The sequence below is a fragment of the Pezoporus wallicus genome, unplaced genomic scaffold (genome assembly GCF_028554395.1).
Source record: "Pezoporus wallicus isolate ANWC-B61680 ecotype Strahan unplaced genomic scaffold, APGP_CSIRO_Pwel_v1 contig_5787, whole genome shotgun sequence".
Taxonomy (NCBI): domain Eukaryota; kingdom Metazoa; phylum Chordata; class Aves; order Psittaciformes; family Psittacidae; genus Pezoporus; species Pezoporus wallicus.
The window spans coordinates 835,117-854,913 of NW_026637253.1; the positions used below are offsets into that span (position 1 = coordinate 835,117).

At 40.7% G+C, this 19,797-nt stretch overlaps 1 protein-coding gene across 1 annotated transcript in view; it reads right to left on the reverse strand.

The window, feature by feature from the left end:
* The window catches only part of GABRB3 (gamma-aminobutyric acid type A receptor subunit beta3), a 112,514-nt gene extending 92,827 nt beyond the window's left edge, over nt 1–19,687 (reverse strand). Inside the window, exons 1-3 of the mRNA XM_057404469.1 lie at nt 19,490–19,687; nt 19,245–19,336; nt 19,019–19,086 (exon numbers count right to left, since the gene is read on the reverse strand). Coding sequence (XP_057260452.1) covers nt 19,019–19,086; nt 19,245–19,336; nt 19,490–19,569 — 240 coding nt within the window. The 5' untranslated portion in view covers nt 19,570–19,687. The remainder of the gene's footprint in view (nt 1–19,018; nt 19,087–19,244; nt 19,337–19,489) is intronic.
* Nucleotides 19,688–19,797: the final 110 nt, after the last annotated feature.

Below are 19,797 nucleotides of genomic sequence, written 5' to 3' on the forward strand. Positions count from 1 at the left end.
CTCAATTAATGGCTTACATCTGGGAGTAGCCCCAAGAGAAGACTGTGCATCTCAATAAGTCTACTTATTAAGCCTGGTGTACTCTCCTACACTCCAGATGACTTTTGGAAGGCTTCTACAGGGGTACTTCACACGCACTGTAAGAATAACAGCTCTGATTCCATGAAAATCACCATGAGTCTATTGTCTGCCCATCTGATTGTGGCAAGAATCCACACTGGAGTCTGACAACCCACAGCTGTGGTTTAAGGAGGGGTGGAGAACATACAGGCACTTGTGACTCCTCTTGCACCACCTGGTCATTCCATCAAAATAGTCTTGGAAGACCTTGAAATAACCCACTAGAAAATAATTTGAGCAGTCTGTAGCACCACAACAGACTGAGAAAACTATTGTGAGGATTAGCTTCTCCCTTTGCCCACTCTCCATTCTCCTCTTGTTTTTCAGCATACCTGATGCTGCAATGATTGACTTAATGGAAACCTGTATGCCAGTTACAGGGTAGATAACGGCGAAGAAGATGCTGAGGTGAAGAATGTGAGAAAGTACATACTGCACAATTAAGACTGTATCTCAGTGAAAGTTCTGTTTGTACAAGGAACCACAAATTATGCCTAATCTGAGACACCTGGGAACTCATCACCAACTCTTGAATAAGGGCTCTATACCTCAAGAATACTCTGAACACAGGAAAAATATCCTGTTCTCCACCTGTTTATGATGCAAGTAAAAAATATGCTGTCCCTTTAAAGAGATGCAATCCAATTTTCTGTCCTGGATTTCACAATTACTTCGTTGTGAAGCTTTATCTTTTTGGAAAGGGAGGAGTTGCCAGTTCTTGAAAGAACTCTCAATTCTTATTCTGTATTCAAAAATACACATTTTAACACCTTTCAAAATGTATTACAGTTTCTTTTTTTAAAGTTCATTGAAGTAATCAGAAACTCTCATTTTGGGGATTACGCACTCCTATACCTTATACTGCAGAACTCAGTATTGTAGGCAAAAGGATCTTGAGGAAAAGCAATCTCAAGCATAAATTAATCCACAACTGACTATCCACAGACATTCAGATTTTCTCTTCTTGAATTCCCAATAGCATAACTCAAGCATTACTTCAGAAAGATTTTTAAGGACTAGTGCAATTTAAAGCAAAAGAGGTGCTGCTCTGAGATACACAGATTAGAAAAGTCCAGATATTTAGGGGAGAGTATGCAGTTTTCCCCCTTACAGTTGCAGGCAGACACTGCTTCATACTGTTTGTACATTGAAGTTTTCTGGCATTCAGAGGAAACAGTGAAAGCAAGCAACTACCAGAAATCTGCGTGAGTGAAAGGAGTTAGATTTCACTGCAATGTCAGTGATTAACACTGGACAGCTCTGGGGATTTAATAAGCACAACTAACAATGATGATGATGTGCATTATAACAAAATGCTGCAGAAAGTATGACCTACAAGGAAAAATGCAGCCAAAACCTATATATAGATATATCCTTTATCTAGGAGCATATTAGCTAAATAAGTGCAATAATTTATTTTAATATCCTTTAGTTTAATCATTAAGAAACCAACTGCAACCATCTGCAATATTCCTGGATTGAAAATCATGGGGGCTGGGGAGATTTTTCCAGGGAAGTATCACTTTTTTGTGTTACTCATTAAACATCTGATATTGGACCAAGTCAGAGGTATACTGGGCTAGAAGACATTTGGTATGAGTTGATACAACAATTCTCACACCCCTTTACCACTGCTTCTTGTGAACAGCACAGATGAGAACAAAGATGAAGATATCACTTTACAACTAGTTGCTAATTAAGTGATGAATAAATAACACATCAGATGGAGATGTGCTTCAGTGTCCCAAAATGAAATGACAATTCATTTTAAAATTGGCAGTCAGTATGGCTTGAGCTATCTATATTAGCACTGTACTTCAAAATGGGAACATGCTTTTGAAGTGAATCTGCCAACTGTTCTCCCTTACTATACCTTGGTTCACACTGCAAAGCTGTTTTGAGAGCATGTCAGCTTTACCCCTTTTGGTTGTGCCCAAACCAGAGGTGCTTTCTACAAGCACACCAAAGCTCGAACTATAAATTGTTATGCAACCCACCAAACCAAACCAGAACTACTTCTACAAAACAAACACCCAGGATTTGATATGGACATTGAGTACCCAGCTGCATTCTGCAGGTCTGCACCTACTGGGTTGCACAGTACTAGCCTTCGTCACCAAAAACTGGACCACATCTCAGGAAAGCAGGGTCTGTCACTGGTCTGCTGAAGGATGTAGGACATGGTTCTTCTCTCATCTGTGGCTCCACACCTTTTAATTCCTGTTTAACTCCTTTAGAATGAACTTTGAGACCTATCAATGAAAGCTATTTCCACAGTTATTTTAAATGCTTGGTTAACATGGCATTCTGGTAAGCAGTTCCCTTACAGACATACAGTATTGGACCTTGGTTTTGTAAACTATCCTCCACCCACACCTCGCTTGTCAGGCTTTTCAATAGAGAAGAAATACCTGTGGGCAGAATCAGACCCTCTGGACCCCATGAGCAGCTCAAAGGTCAGCCTGCAGAATACACAGATAAGTCTGATCAGCTCAGTGTGGAGAAGACATTTTTTAATGGTAATCTTACAGATTGCTGCTAGAAACAGAGATGTCAGCTGGCTTCATTCTCCACTGACATGTTTCCAAAATAGACAGTTTCCCACTTCTGTTAACATAAAGCCTGCAAAATAATCTATGTAGCACTTAAAGTTAAAAATTACCTGGTTTGATCAGTACACATCAAACAAATTTTTATCTGTCTTAACTTCATTGACATTTTCTCCCTCATCTCTCATGCACTGAACATCAAATATTTATTTAGAGTGCTACAACAAAAAGTGGAAGGAAAGTTTGCATCACAGAAAGGCTCTAACGGTGTCAAGGAGGAAAAGTGTAGGGTGATGGTGTCCACAGAGCTGGCCACCACACCCAAAAGGGACAACCTGCATGAGCTATGGGTCTGGGGTTTGTTGATCTCTAGTCATGCATTTCCTTCAGAAAAAAAAAAATTCTTTGGGAAAAGCTGAACAGCAAACACCACTGGAGCCTTTTGTCACAAAAAAAACTGTGGGGAATTTTCACCAGCTCTGAATTCCTTCTGAGAATTCACCTTTGTTTAAAAGTTCAACAGGAATGGCTTAGTGAGGATGTTTAATAAGGTTCAATGCAGAACAGCCAGTACACCTGGTACAGAAAAAAAAAAGCTGAATTTATTAGGCCTATAGGTCAATATATAAATTTCTCAGAGACTCCATGGCTATGTCTCTACTAGTGAATTAACTATGACTAGGATATTAAAAATACATCCTGGCACTGAGGCCATGTGGCAAGAACATCTCTAGTCTGTACTATGAGACTTTTTCACCCTCCAAAAAGGGGTGGCTGTATGCTAGCCGGGTATCAGAAGTGTCTTCGGCCTGTGCAGGCTTCTGAAGGAAGCCTCTGAGGAAGCGCCAGCTGGCAGGGTCCAAAGCCACCCCACGAAGCACACCAAGAATTTATTGGTAAGGTTGGCTGGACCTGCAGCACTCAGGAACACTTTCCAGAACTGTAGCGAAGTAGCCTATTGGCAGCAATATCTGTGTGTGCGTCCCTTCCTTTTTTGTGTAAGTCAAGAGAAGGAGCTGAAGGTCATGGTGGGACAGTATAAGAAACACAGACACAGGCACACAAGCACACGAATGCAGGTCAAATTTAGTTTGGTTCCTTGGGATATTTCTTCATAGCCTGGCAGTAACTGTTGAACTGTCAAGTCTCTAATAATTTCTTTGGGATGTACACTAACTGTAAATGATGCTGAGCCTCTGCAGATTATTGAATAATGAATGCAACTTTTTTTCTCCCTTTTGCCAGTGTCTAATGCTCTAGTTAGTTTGTTTATACCCATGAAGGCAAACCAAGAAAAAAATGGTGTTGGACCTTCTGGTAGATCCTATACACTGAGTTGAACAAACTTTTTTATTCAGATTTCTGCTATTTTTCACTGAGAGTTTTGCTAGAAAAGAATTAAGAAAACGTTGCTCTGAAAATGTAGTGATCAGATCTTCATCAGATAGAGCTTACAGTCAGAGCAGCTGAAGGGTAAAACTGGAAGTTTTCTTAAATCAGCATCTTGTTCCTCTGATCTCAAACTGGCCAGACAGAGCCAGCTCCCAGCATGAACAGCAGCAGATCAAGGACTATAGAAATGCAACGCTGGCCGAGTCATGTAAATGTCAAATAGACCCTACTGCACACAGATTCTGTCCCCTGTTCATGCTAATAAGCTTCTCTCCATATCCCACCTAGACAGAAAAGGTGTATTAGCTCCAGGGAGGTATTTCTAACATTGTGCCCAAAGGGAATCGTCAGCTTCTTACTCTCCTGCACTGAGACAACAGCCAATAAAGTAGACTCTAGAAAAGTATCAGGTTATTTTCTAGACCTCTGGATTAAAAAAGCCTTTTCATACACAAAACATACAGTACAACACTAGACTATGTATCAGCAGGAATCATGACTGACATTACAGTTGTTGGCCACTAAAGAGAACACTTAGTTAACAACAACAAAGATAAGCCCGAGAGTGATTAATGCACAAGTGCAAGGTTTACCAACACATCAGCATCTGAGAGCTCCAGCCAGTGTTCTTGTAAAGCTAAAGAGTATGCAATACCATTTGCATCTGTATGAAGATGTTGAACTGAATACCAGCCACAGCTCGGCTGTGGGGTTTGCTGCTTTTAGAAACCCCACAAGACCTGAAATTTGTACAAATCATGGGATGATCAACAGAATTAATGTCTGAAAAGAAGGTTTTCAAAGAAATTAAGATTCAAAGTATTTTTGGAATTTAGTCTTGTAAATGCATGTAACTCTTCTGTTGCTTTTAACACACTCTCCAATACTCACAATGTATTCCTAGTTTTCCAGGGAATATACACAGGATGGAAGGCATGGCCACTTCTCTCCCTTCAAAGCACCTAAAAAATTAGGCTATGATAACTAGCTGTTTAAAAACCCTGGCCTTGGCATGAAGATCTGCATGTCTGTAGATTTCGTGCCATCCTATGAAGACACAATGGGACAAGCTGACAGTCAGAATATTGGCATTAGTGCTGGAATTCCTTTGCTTTTGCCAGTCTGTGTGAAAGCTGACAGAGGATGGAATGAAACCTCTTCTCTTTGACACCACTGAAAATGCATCACTGCATGTAATAGCCAAATTTGACCCTGTGTTTCGGAAGGAAAGGGGAAGGGGAAGGGAAATGTGTTCCTCAGAAGCCTGATATGATGTAATTAGAATAATCTCCCCTCGAGTTTTTTCAGTCAATCAATAAGTGTCTTGGAGGAATACTGAATACATATTTTTGATCACACAGAGACTGAAGCGCCTTCTAAGTAACTGTGTCTTTACCAATGTTTTTTTGTGAAAAATAATAAACATGCTCTGTCCCTGCTGAGCAATGATAACCAAATAAAATCGAACTTTCACTTCACTACAATCTTACAGTAATCTAAAAATTGAACAATTCCCTTCTCCCCCCATCTTCCTTCCCTGTGCTTTCTAACTCCAGCAGAAACAGTCACAGTTTATAGTATGGCTCACTACAGGAAAAGCACAGGTTGAAGTAAACTGGAGGAATTTTTTTGCAAACGTCTTGTCCCTCAAGTCTTTTAAAATTTGACCTTTCTTATATTTATTTGTACAGCACAGAAGTCTGCTGTTCAAGTCAAAATAAACAAACAAATAAGACATAGCATAACAATATCGTTAAAAATAAGCATTTCTGTTTTCAACAAATTAACATGCCTGTACTGACAGCCATGCCACACTAGTAGAAAAGGACACACAGAAAAGGATTTGGAGCTGAGTGTTGAGCATAGGCAAGGGCGTCTTGAAGAATATGAGAAAGCCTAACTGGCAATGGGCTGGTTGTGCTGAAGAACTGATGAAAAATTATCATACTGCTGACAAAAAGATGACTGAAGAGTAACTGACAAGAAGATTCAGCAACAGACAACCGGGAGGAAAAAATGAAAATATACTAGTTGTCTCAGTAGAAACTAGGACAAAATCTGGTTGCAGTGAAAGATGACCACAATTCAATGACAGATTGAAAAGTAACCCTGACACTTTCATCCTTTGATTGCCTTCATCATCGTTACAACTACTCAGTTCCTCACACCCATTATTTCCATGTATCCGAAGATTTATCACTCATCTCTGAAAGGTAGTGTTTCATTTTGTGTCCTCTAGAAGCAATTAACTAAATCTATCTTCTGAATCTTCAACACTGTTACTGCATTATTGCTGTGTCTTAATCGAATTCCTCAGAAGTGATCTGCCATTAAGTACAGATTCATCGCAACATTTTATTTCAGGTTTGATTTGGTTTTATTATCATGAAGGAGATCACAACAACATATCAATGTGTAAGACACATATTGGATTCAACAATGCTACATATAGCAAGGTGCAGATGACATTTAATATAGCTCTGTAAATGCTACAATCAAACAATATACAGCGTTGTAAAGAGCTTTAAAACTCATTTATTACCATGCTTCGCAACAGCAAGCATCAGCTACAGCCAAGCTCAGAAGGACTAGCTAATTTTGTGTCAGAAAATAGCAAGCTACATTTGTATTTAGCTTAATTCAGCAGCGTTTTCAGGGAGAGGGAGGCATCTGGTTTTCGCACAACAGTTTGTTGTTTGTTTGGGGTTTGTTGGTTTATTTTATAGACTAAGCACCTTAGGAAAAAGACTAGAAAGATAACTATGAGAAAAATGCAGCCTCCTGCTTTGGGGAACAATAGATATGAATAATCAAGAGTCCAGAGAGAAGACAAAGAAAAATTGAGACAGATTCCTACAGGAGCCTCATGAGATGTGGTCATTTTCTTCAGCTATTAGAAAAAAATCATTCAGGAACTTTTAGGGAAAAGTAGTAACAAATGATTATGACTTGTGTCATAACGACAGCTGTTCATTGAGCACCAGCAGTCAAATTAATAGGTATACTTACATTTGAGTGGAGTAATTCTTTTTTCAGTTAAACCACTTTTCACATATAGAAACCTTTGTGCCAGCAGGTTACTAAATGACATTATTCATGTGTCTCTGTGGGTAAATTAGAGGAATATAAGGTAAGACTATAAATGAGATCCTTTTAGATGTGACTAATTAAAGAAAGGGGTAACACCATGAGTGTTAAGGTTACATTATTTCTTTAGGAAGGTAAGCAAAAGGAGTCTTCTTCAGAGGTTTTTTTTTTTTAATGTAAAGATAAAAAAATAGTTTACTGATGCAAACTTCTGGCTCTCCTTTCAAAATTACAGCATCAGCATCCAATTCGAAAGGCACCTGACACCACCTAAAAGGGTATGCCGGGAAAGACGTACAGTATCAAACTTGATGCAGTACTTTACAGTCAGGTTAATAATACATGAGCATGCGACTAAAGTGGGTCTACTGGAAAGATAAGCTGATCAACTTTCTTAAATGCATTTTCTAATTCACTGCCCATCTTTTTATTCCCCTTTTTTTTTTCCTGCCCATTTAAGGGGGAGGGTTTAGAAGAAGAATTGTAGACAGATAATCAACATTTTAAATATAGCCAATCTATTCCCAAACTAACTCAACTCAAAATAATTGAAGAAATGCCAAAGGAGACACCATTTTTTTTATTAAAAGGAAATAAAATATTTCTCTTAATTACTCAATTCTCATTCATCACACAAACACACAGGTACTACTAACTACTTCTCTTTATGTTCCATAAGTCCTCTCTGCCCAAGGACAACTTGCTTTCTCTGTCACATGAAGTGAAGGTGAAGTCCAATCCACCTCATCTAGGCAATTAACTTCCACCTACATTCTAGGTACCTAACAAAGGCTGCTTAGAGGACTGGTACTTTCTTTAGTTTATTTTCATGAAGATAAGAACTCTGGAAGTCCTCCACAGAACAACTATTATCTACCTAAAATGTCACGAACATCTGCATCTCAATTTAAGTGCATGTTAACTGCCCAGTGTAGCTGGCTCAGATGCCACCTCAAGTTCCTTCTTCTCTTCCTCAGTAGCCGTTGCTGAACTACCAGAGCTTTTTGCTCTGCTTAACACGCAGCTTTCAAACTTTGGGGGAAGTCACAGTCAATGGCTATGAAGCCAAGCAAGACCAAGAGAGAGAGCTCATCCCTGAAAAACAAGTTTGCAACAGCAGTTTCGCCGACATGCAGAGAATATTTGTCCACCTATTTTCTCTAGAGAAACAAAGAGCTCTCAGAGCAGGGCAGAGTCAAGAAGACAGTCGGGTAGTATTCATTTCATCTACTGCCAGGAGCAAAACAGACAGGCATTTCACCCATGCCATGCTCCCTGTACAGAGAATGGAAAGAAACAAGCCCTCTATGAGTTATCTTCTAATATAGGTACTGCCATTCAGATAGGATGCATCCCCTCTGGAGAGTCACAGCTCTCCCCTTAGAAAAGGTGATGACATAACTTCACTTGGATGCAGGAAGTTGAACTTTCTGGATATTCCTAGCCTAGCAAATAAAGTGAGACAGGTAGCTTTCTGGTCCAAAGGACAAGTGGTAGGACATGGTGTGTCATGGCACAGCTTGCTTCTACCTACATTAACTCATTTCACAGGAAAAGTAGCTGCATTCTAGCTGCCTACTGGGAATGGAGGCAGCATGTGCTAACCTCCAGAGTACCCAAGCATAACCTAGGAAAATGCTGAGCCGAACCCATGCTAATGATTAACATACAGCTGGTGCATGCCTGAGCTCATGTGCCATGCTCTAAGCACAGAAGTCTTGACATTCTACAGATCATCAGGAGCATCACAATCCATAAATCTAGCAGATGCATAGCTTATGGGTCCTTTAGAAAAGAAAATTGAGGGTCATATCTAATTTCCAAGTCCTATATGAAGTTCCAGTCATTCCATCCCAAAACATTGGGAGATGGTTTTGTCATCCAAATAGAAAGCCTATTTTACATGACTGGAAAATGCTTGGAAAGGCCAAGTATTGCTATCTGAACAGCCTAGGAGGTCAGAAGCTAAAACAAATCATTGCTGATGCAGAGAAATGTCATTGTGTTATATTACAAAAAAAAGTCTAAGTTCACCTTTTGGATCCTTAATGAATAACAAGGCTTAACTGCATTACTCAGTAATCCCATCTTGACTTGGTGTATTTTAGAATTCAGAATTCAAATGCATGTTTGTACTGTCTATTATTTTCAACTTCAAAATTTCTGTGCATATTAAGAGGCACAGTGGCATCAGAAACCACCAAGAAAAATAGCTATATGCTTACAAAATAACTTCAGATTAAGTCAAAAAATGGTTTCCACTAGTTCACATTTCAGCATTCTAAGTCTGGAAGATTCAATTTCTGACTCTTTCAACCTATTTTCCCACTGAAAAATGTGAGAGGGGCTCAGCTTCCCTGCATAGCCAAGCTCAGCTGCTACAAGGGGAAGCTCTCAGCTCTGATTCTGTACCAGCTCAGTCCCAAAGACCTGCCCAGTGAAGCTCATGTGGTCTGTGAATTGGATTACAATTCAACATTTGACATTATAACTAAGCAATGAGCTCAATTGCCAGGCCTATTATGGGCAAGTAACCACCTGAATGGGATATGTTAAAATATCCCTTGTGGTGAGGAAATAACTATGTGTGACTCAAGCTGCTCCTTTCAAGTAACTCTAGGGTTAACAGACAAGCAGAGTGTAATAGTGGGGCTATCTTACATCTCAGTTAAAAGAACAAGGGATGTCCTATTTCTAATCACATGGATTTGAGCTTGCTTTTAAAGGTTATCTTCTCTGTCCTACATGTGTTTCCAATCAGGACTCACACAAAGCCTACCTGAAAAACCTTCCATAATTGAAACCACATACAAAATTTTGCATGCATTAACCTACTGGGTAACATTACTTACTGCTGCTAAAGATCAACTGTGTATCAGTTCAGGAGACTCTTCTATTTACCTGTGAAAAGGCAGGTTAAGGAGGAACAATACATGGAATTCACCCCAGCAGGTTAAGGACGAACAATATGTGGAATTCATTCATCCCAACATTAACTAAAAACTGCTCATTTATCCTAGGTCAGCCAACTCCTTGCATTCTCTTCTCAATCCCCTTACCTTGTTAGCACTTCTAGATGAGCATTTCTGGAGGGCCAGTCATCCTTACTATCTTAAATACCTGCCTTACAACAAAAATATCCGTCTTATAGAAGCACTTCTCTCTTTTAAGGGGAGAAGATTACCAGCGCTGGCTGGATGCTGGTCATATGCTGGATAACCTCTTTAAAGCTTGTAAAACAAGTCATAATCAAGGACCTAACTCCCACTGATACAAAATCCTGTATGGAGCTCTGTAATGACATAACTTTACAGCTTCCAGAAGCTGTACTAACTGCACCAGAAGTACCTCTTGCATCTCTGCGGAGTGCTGTATTGTGCCATGGAGACATACCCATGAACTAATGAAAATTCAACATTCATATTAGTATAAAGAAAAAAAGTCATTAAGTGCTATTGAACTGCCAATTATCCAGTGTAACTGCAGACCTCCCAGCACAGCTGTTTTACCTTCCCTCTCTGCTGTATGCAATATTACATTCATATTGCAGGTTACATTATCACAGCAACCTGTAACTGGTTCCTAACTGCTGAGAGAACAAATTATTTTGCCAAAATTATCGGCTCGAATCCGTAATAGTGAATAATGAATTAGACATGCCTAGACTTGGGGATTTTTTCCTTGCAATATCTGTAGTTATGAGGAGCTGTGAAATTCAATTACAAATACTAAATGAACTCTCCTTTTGAAATGATTCTTCTCTCAGCTATTTTTTATGACTCCGTGTCATAGGGGAGAAAAAAAGAAAGTTTGTCCTGGATAAGCTGAAACCCCTAACGGTAGCTAAATATTACTCAACCTCTCCCCCTGAAAGTTTTTATTACCCTTCAGTATTAATGGATTGCACTTGATCCTTCCCAAGTTTAAATACTTTATATAATCACATCTCTATTAAAATGAAAATTGTGGGGAAGAGTGTATCATTACTAAATGATCCCAATGCTCCGGTGGCACATGATCAAAGAGTCTTGAGATACAGGAAGTCTGAAGTCACAAATCATGGGAGGCTTCAAGAGTACACTAGAGAGCTATTAACGCATGTTTATTTCATTCTTCCCTACCAGCCAGTATGAGAGTCAGGACACTTGGCTGGGTGGACCTGTGTCGGTAGGTTGCTTCTGTGAAACATGAGATTGTCTGCCATGGCTTTATCATATTGCTGAGCTTTCTGTATGATTAAAGACATAAAATTACCTGAATAAGCACTCACTCAGTGCATGGATAGAAACCTTCATATAAATATAACTCTTTGCTTCCTCTCTTCTTCAAAGTAATGGGAAAAACTGCTAGGCATGGAGTAGGTATAAATCCATAAAGCTTCTGTAAATCTTCCACTCCTGTATAACTTAAATTACTGTACTTCTTCATTATGTGGGCACAGTGAAAGGTTGCTAACAAAAGTAAAAATTTCCTTACGCACATAAGTTACATGCACAGAAGTTACATGCACAGAAGTCCTGACCTTGTACTTTACAACTCCTGTATATTTGAAAGGACATACATGCAATGCCTGTTGCAATCAGTGCAGGGATAGCCAGAACATGATGAAGATAGATACATAATGTTGGCAACTTATGACACCTCACATGGTATGGACTATCCTTGTTACACTAGCATATATTATAAATAATCTACAGGAAACTCCTCATCTTCTGCAGCATCAGCATGAGACCAGCAGTGATACCTGAAACCACACCAAGACACACTTGCGTATACAACTCAGAGGAGGACTGACAAAAACAGTGATTAAATCAGAGCACAGATTCACAGAAATACAGTGCTGGAAAAGCTCCCAAAGTACCACCTAGCCCAGCTTCTCCAGAAACAAGAGCAACAACATTGGAAGAGGTATTTTTCTGGTCTCTTCTTGAAAATCTGCAACAAAGGAGATGCTATAACACTAGCTAGCTGAAAACTAATCTGAAATCAACTAATTAATTCCTTCAGGTCTTACTTCAACTGGTTCCAAAGAGCAGCTGATCATCATTCTCTCACCACCAGCTTCCCACATATTGGGAAATTTATGTCCTTTCTCCATCCCATTTTTCAGTGCTAAACAAAACCATTTACTTCAACATCACCACATACGCCCCATTTTCTAATTATTTTAATTAGAAACATTTGTTTCCCTTCCTTAAACCTCCTGTTCACTTCCATCTCCCTGAAGCGAGCACGAAAACACAGGACACAGCATTCCTCCACAGCCGTCACTAATGGCGGACAGAGAAACCCCTGTGTCTTGTGAATGACACTTCTATTTATGTACTCAGGAGTAAGCTGCACCTTTTTTCAATTGTATTGCACCTGTGACCTGGATTAACTTGGATTGCTTTAGACTCTGGCCCAGTAAAACCTCTGTATTCTTTTTTTCTGCACTGTTGCTTAGGCGATTCTGTACCATTATAAATAGTGGATTCTACCTTCCTTACAAAATGTAGCACTTTGTGGCTGCCCCTTCTTAGGGCCATTCCTCTAATTTGTAAACAAAATTTTGAATTCCCTTTTTGTCCCCTGAAATATATGCAGTTATTCTAGATTTATGTCAGCACAGATTGTATCTATTTCATCATCCAAGACCAGACAATCCAACGCTGGCAGCTGGAGTTGGCTTTTTAAAAGCCTACTGCCACCTCCCAGCAACATTAACTACCTCTTTGTCTCTACATAAGCAGGTATTTCTTCCCCTTCACAACAGCTGCTTTCCTCTGCAGATAAGCAGAAGCCTGTCATCAATTCCTCTGGTCAAACAGGAGTCATTCTTCTATCATGCTGTCTGCTACTAGCACTTCTCTCACTCTGTCAATGGGAACTATGAAACATGACAGGAGTGGAGAGACAGAGTGAGGCAGGCTGGGGGAGTTCATGGGTCCTGTCCCGAGGAAGAAAAATGAATGGGGCTGAGACAGAGGATTAGAAGGAAGGATGCTTTGGTTGCCATCTGGCAACTAGAGAGAAGGTAACCTGCTAAGATACAAGATAAACTGTCCTCCAGGAGCAGTAACCGTTGCTGCCATCTCTTAGTGGATGGATGCTGGTCATCACCAGCACAGTGATAGCATGCTTTGCGGGGCCTCAGGAGATAGATGCTTCCCCACTTGGGCAGTATTTATTTCTTCTTCTTCCCTTTTTTCCTTATATTATCTATCAAACGTATACATAAATATATATATACACATGAAATTATTTACATGGTCTCTCTGCACTATTTAGCATGATCTACTATTCTCCCTATGTACATCAAATTATAAAATATATAAAAGCAAAAAATCAGCAATCTATTCTATTTGTGATCAAGCAGTGCACACATGAATCTTCTAGATAGAAAACTTGTGCTTGCAATAAAAATGATTATGTAATCACTCTATTAGTACAACTCATTTAATTTCTCCATCTGAAACTTCAAAGCAAAGTATGTCACAAAGCAGTTATTTCCTGCATGAGGTAACTTTGAGATTCTGTTACTTTGAGATTCTGTTTGCCAATTATTTAGAAAGTAGCTGTTTATGACAGGAAATATAAGCTACATTTATGATAGGAAACATAGGTTACATTTCTCTGTGTCTTGCTACACCTACTCAAAGACTAACCAAGATACTTTGACTCTCTTCATAGCCATTCAGGAATGATGGACACCTCCTAGAAAGATGAATCCTTCCATCTTAAAAAGAAAACAAAACCAAAACCAGAAACAAACATACAAACAAAAAAAAAAAAAACCAAACAAAACCACCAAAACACAAAGCACAAAAAGTCTACATGATGTCTAAGATACTAGTGCCTGCCTGCTTCTGATTCCAGAGGGAGCCTGGAGGATGAGCTTTAGCCAGAAAGCTAGAGAACAATTCACTTACCCAAGTAAGGGTGTCTGGTGCCATTCTGGATGTCCTGGATTATGCAAGACCCCTGCATATGGCTGATAGGTACAGCACAGTATCTATGGGAGTACCCTACCCTTCTGAAGAGGCAGCTTGAGTTCAAACAGGATACCCTGAGGCACCTAAAATATCTAAGAAGCACTATTAAAGTGTCTTCTTTAAGATAAATAGCTCTCTGGGCTCCACCACTTGTACTCACAAGAGTAAGAGTCAGTTGTTTAAACTTCAGGAGTTGATGTCATGTATAACACATGCACAGAGAACACAGACATGGCAGAGGACTTGAGAGAGATCTGTGACAACCTGGACTGGAAATTGTAGGGCACATACAACATGATGAAACAAAAATGACAGTAGACACCTTTGCCTAAGACACCACATTTTGTTCTAGACCTCCGTTAACTATGGCTTTAGAATTTAGCAATCCGGCTCTCATTTGGTCATCTAATTGCATACATCTCAATTTACATAAACTGAATCCCACCCCATTTTTTACATACCTAAAGTGAGATGTGAGAAGGTTCTGCACCTTCAGTACTTCAAGTAAAGTATGAATTAATTCACCTAAGAGTAATTACCTATGCATTGCTACCTAAGGAATAGTAGATGATATTTGCTCACAGTGAGTAAGAACTTCTGTTGACCTTAGAGCAGCAAATAAAACAGTTTGTCAGATGGATGTCAAAATTGCTTTGAAAATCAGCAGGGACACAATGAAGTCCATACGCATACTTGCAGTTTTATAATGGAACATATGTAAAAATAAAAAATTACAGTGTTAGCATAGAACAGATTACAATCTTTTTCAGAAACAACAACTCGTAAGTTTTACGGTCTGACCATATGTCAACCTCATTTTCTGCTTACAGTATTCTCAAAACAGCAGGATGACCATACAGCCAATGATGCTTCCTGAGTTTTGCTGGTTATATTGATATTAGAGGCTGAAAAACCCTGGATGAGCAGCTCTGAAGTCCCCTCTATACTCAAAGAGAATGTAGTCAGCACTCCAGAGAGCAGTAGCAAGCACAAGTTTGCTGTCTTTCAGGAGACCATACTATTCTGTGCAAAATATTATATCTAAGGAGAAAGGTTCATATTTGAACTGATCTCCTTGTTTTTTTCTATCCACTTTATAGCATTATCTTCTATAAACTATAAAACATATCCTAAAATGACTGCAAAATGAAAGCACAGCACCTTAGTCTTACAGCTATAACAAATGAGTTTAAAGAGGAGGTTATGTGGAGATTCAGTGCATTGATTATTTAACTTCCTAAGGATAAAAAGCTACAGGATTATTTGGGTTCTTCAAAATTATATGCGTGGAACTAACACATTTGATTCACAGAGCAAATGTTGAACAAGAATCAGATTATTAAAAAAAAAAATCACAAATTGGGGATATTGTCTGATCAGAAATAGGTTGACAGACTAGTAAAAAGCACAAGAACTATTTCTTTTTCAATTCACATTGTCTAAGCAAAACATGCCTCTAAAACACAGAAAGTGCAGAACACAGTCAACCCAAATCATGTAAAATGATAAATTATAACGCTAAATTATTGAAATCTGACAACAGTAATCTTTCATACTCGTTATTTATAAGATGACCAACAGTAGTTTCTCAGTATTATGTCTGCCATTATTGATTACTATTTTGTTTGGAGATGCACATTATAGCAGTTTTAAATGCAATTATCGGAAGCATGCACAAAAATAGGTAGGTACTTCAGTACTAAATTACAGATATGATTTGTGAAATAAGCAAATAATAACGGGAAAGCATGCACAGGGAAATAAAGCACATGCGGTGATACACATATATATATCTCAATATATTTGTACAGGACATTAACAGACTGCAGACCTTCCTTGAACAATGCACTACTTAGATGCAACTTCATTAATTAATTCTTGCTACCATAACTCAAAGTATAACTATCAAAGCACAGTATTTTTACTTAATAAATGTTTAGTATTTTCAGTATGATGTAAATAGTAGAGTAACACTTTCAATTATGATAATCGATATTTTCAAGAGGTTATGCGATCAAATAGAAACCGCTTACTTAAAACTTTTCAATAAAACAATTACACGCTGTGCAGTCCTGATACTTGCATCAGTCCTCCTGATCCAGCTTAGCATTTCATCATCAAAAGCAAAGAAAAATGTTAACTGTTCCATGTAATCTGAGGAAGCGGCACCTTACTATTCAATAAGTTTATTCTGAAAAATAGCTACAGGTAGCCTTGATGTAAGAAGGCCAAAAGATTTTTAATAATTTTTAACAGAAATACTAAAGATACACAAATTTTTTAAGTGCTGGAAAGCCAGAGTAACTAGTAACTGAAGATTCATAGAGGAATACATTATATGCGAGCCTACAGTTTGATTAAGAATAGAAAAGAATATGATACAATCCATAATTCTTGTTACAAAGAATTGCCATCATATCACTGAAAGCTACATTACAGGCTGCCTAGAAGGCAGTATAATAAAACTTGCTGTAATAACTTTTTATATATATTCATAACATTGAAGAATGTTAATTCTCTGGTTATTTTCTTTTTAATATAGAGATGAATTTTAACAAGCTAATTTATAAAGGTTACACAAATGTCTAGTTTTAAATCAAAGAAATTAATGTCCATACTACTACAGTTCATCTTTTGCAAAAAGAATATGCCAAAGATTAAAAGTTTTGTTAGTAACCAGCATTAAGTTCAACAGCTATGCCTTAGGTCTTCAAACTGTGACCTTTCTTCCCCCCTCCACATTACTATCATTACTATCACTATATTACTATTACTTCAGTAATCTTGAAAAGCTCCTTCTGATCATTCTCATTCACTGTTTCTTGGTATTTACTCAAGAATCAGCAGATCAGTAGGAAGTTACCTAAAATAAGTGGAAGTAATCAACTTGAGCGGTACTTGTGCTTAGTCAAAGATTACTTCTTTCACAGGGAGAAGATGCAAGTTCAGCTGAAACTCCAGTTGTAGTAAGGTGTTCCACATTCAGAAGCTCTTTCTACTCTTTTTTTCTTGAAGCAAACTAATCCATGTTTTGCAACAGTACTTCAACATCTCCCTTCAGAAACACATATTTGTTTCTGTTGCAAGATCTACATTGATATTTTTCAGACTTTGCACTGCCCCATGAGAAGGCATGGGAAAACCCACTTCTTTACAGCTCTGCCAACTGACAGAAAAGAGCAGACACTTACTTGTGGGGCTGCTAGAAAATTCAGCAATTGGTACACTATCTCACTGTCCAGGGGAAAGGGATAGCACCCATCCTCTTGAAGAGTTCCTGTATAATTCAAGATCTAATTACCCAATCCAGCAACATCACAAGTAGTGTAATTACTTACTTTTCCTTATAGCCCTGCTACTGTGGACTGGGCAAGCTGTTATTTAAAACTAACAGGCTTTCCCACAGCTGGAGGAGGGAAAATAAAAAGGCCACAAAATGCAGGATACATCCCCTCATTTATTTTTTTTTTCTGGCCTCAGTCTGCCTTTCTCTGATTTTATTGCATTTCACATACACAAAGTGTTATATATTAATTTAATGTGCATTGTAGTGCTTCCCTAAGCCTGGAGCTTAGCCAAAGGTGGGGAAGGTGGCAGTGGGGATACTGGAGTCAGACTTTTCAATTACCCTTCAAAGACTCGGCTTCCATCTTTCTGAGAAGCAATCCTACAGATACAGAAAAGCCTGTGGAATAGACAAGGTTTCCCTACAGCTGCCTGAATCTGCAGGAAGCCTAAAATAAACTCTTATAATTAAGAACTGTCTTGTATATCCTTCCTGAATGAGTAAAGAGGCAGAGTGGCACTTTTAACTGCAAGCAGGTAACAGGTGTCTCTGTTAAAACCACTTCTTAAAAGATTGGAAGTAGAACAGAAGTTTCTATCTGAGAATTTTGGGTATAGTGGGAAACAGAAGGGGCAGGATTAATGAAGATACACGGATCATGCATAAAGCCAAGCTATGCCAGCTTGTAACACTGCAACACTGCACTGAAGGAGGGGTAGTGCGGTGTTAGTGTCATATTTATTGAAAGAGAGCTCAGCTTTCAAACGTGCAGATTATTACTCTTAATGCCATGAATGTAACTACACCACTGCAGAGTAGGCTGGTCTTTTTACCTCAGGTTTGCAAAACTAAGAATAGAACGAGGAATCTGAGATACAGAGGGAAGGAGTAATTTGCTCAGGAACATGAAAAATCCACATCAGATTCAGGACTAGAACAAGAAACCTCAATTCTATCTGTTCACCTCAAATCACCGAACTATACAGACGGGGGGACCGAAATGCAGAAACACTAACACCCTTCTCCTCAGCGAACCTGGCAGCCCCGCACAGCATCACTCCGCGAAGCAAAATTACAATTCTTCCGAGGTCCACAGGCAATCGCGCCTGCCGTAGACAATAATTAATACGCTCACACATGTCAGAATTTATCCACAGACAAGCTGGCTTGATGGGCTTTTTTCCCCCCGGAACAGCTCAAGAAGCGGAATGATGCGGGCAGCACTGATGCCGCCCGCCCCGGGAACCCTGCGACCGCCTCCGCCAGCCCGCTCCGCTCCGCGTCCCGCCGGCTGCGAAACCGCGGCAGCTGCCGGGGGCCTGGCGGAGCCCCAGCAAGCTCCGGGAGGAAGACCGGGAAGAGGAAGAAGAGGGGGGTGTCAGGCGGCCCGGCATCCCCAGGCTCGGCCGGACCAACCGCGCACAGCCGCGGCAACGAGAGGGGGAAAGGAAGGGGCGTCTCCGGGGAAATAAAGTTTTCAAGCAGAGGACAGCGTCCGCCGCACGGCGCAGCCCGGCAGCAGCCAGCCCAGGCAGCACCGACTTCGGGTGAAGGGAGGGACGAGGAACGGGCGGTAGCCCCGGCGCCGGCCGGGGCCTCCCGCTACTCACCATGTTGACTTCAGAAACCATGTCGATGCTGGCAATGTCTATGTTCATCCCCACGCAGACGGGCGGACCTGCGGGAAGATGACACTGTTACCCACCGCTGCTCCGTGACCTGGAGGCGAGAGGGGCCGCGGGAGCTGGGGCCGCCGTGCGGGAGTGGCGGCAGGCCGGGGGAGAGCAGGGAGGATGAGGGGTGCTCCGGGTGGTTAGCCCGGACAGGGCGACTCACCTCCGAAATCCGGCCGGAGGCGGATGTCGTAGCCCTTCAACAATTTATCCACAGTTTCTTTCACGAAGGACATGTTGCCGGGATCGTTCACACTGTGGGGGCGAGAGAGACGGGGGGTGTCGAGCGGGGGAAGCAGAGGACGGGGCGCGCGGGATCGGTGGCGATGGTAGGCGCTTGAGGGGGGAGCATCAGCTTGCTCTCCTGCCGAAACGCACCCCGCGCCGCCGGGGAATGCTGGCTCCTACCTCTGGGCGCAGCAGACTACGGCCACCAGGACGGGAGCGGAGAAGATCCCGAAGATCCTGCCTCCTCCAAAGCCCCACATCCCTCCGCTCCGCGGTCCCTCCGAGCAGCAGCAGCAGCAGCAGCAGCCGCCGCGATCCGGCTGCCCCGGCTGCCACTGAGGAAGAGGCGGAGGCGACAGTTCCCGTAATACCCCCACTTGGCCGGTCCCCCCCCCCCCCCCCAAATAAAAATCCCCCCACCCCCTGTCCCAACACCACTGCTGGGCCCGCGGGAATAGCCCGCGCACCCGGGTGCGCCCACCCCGCGG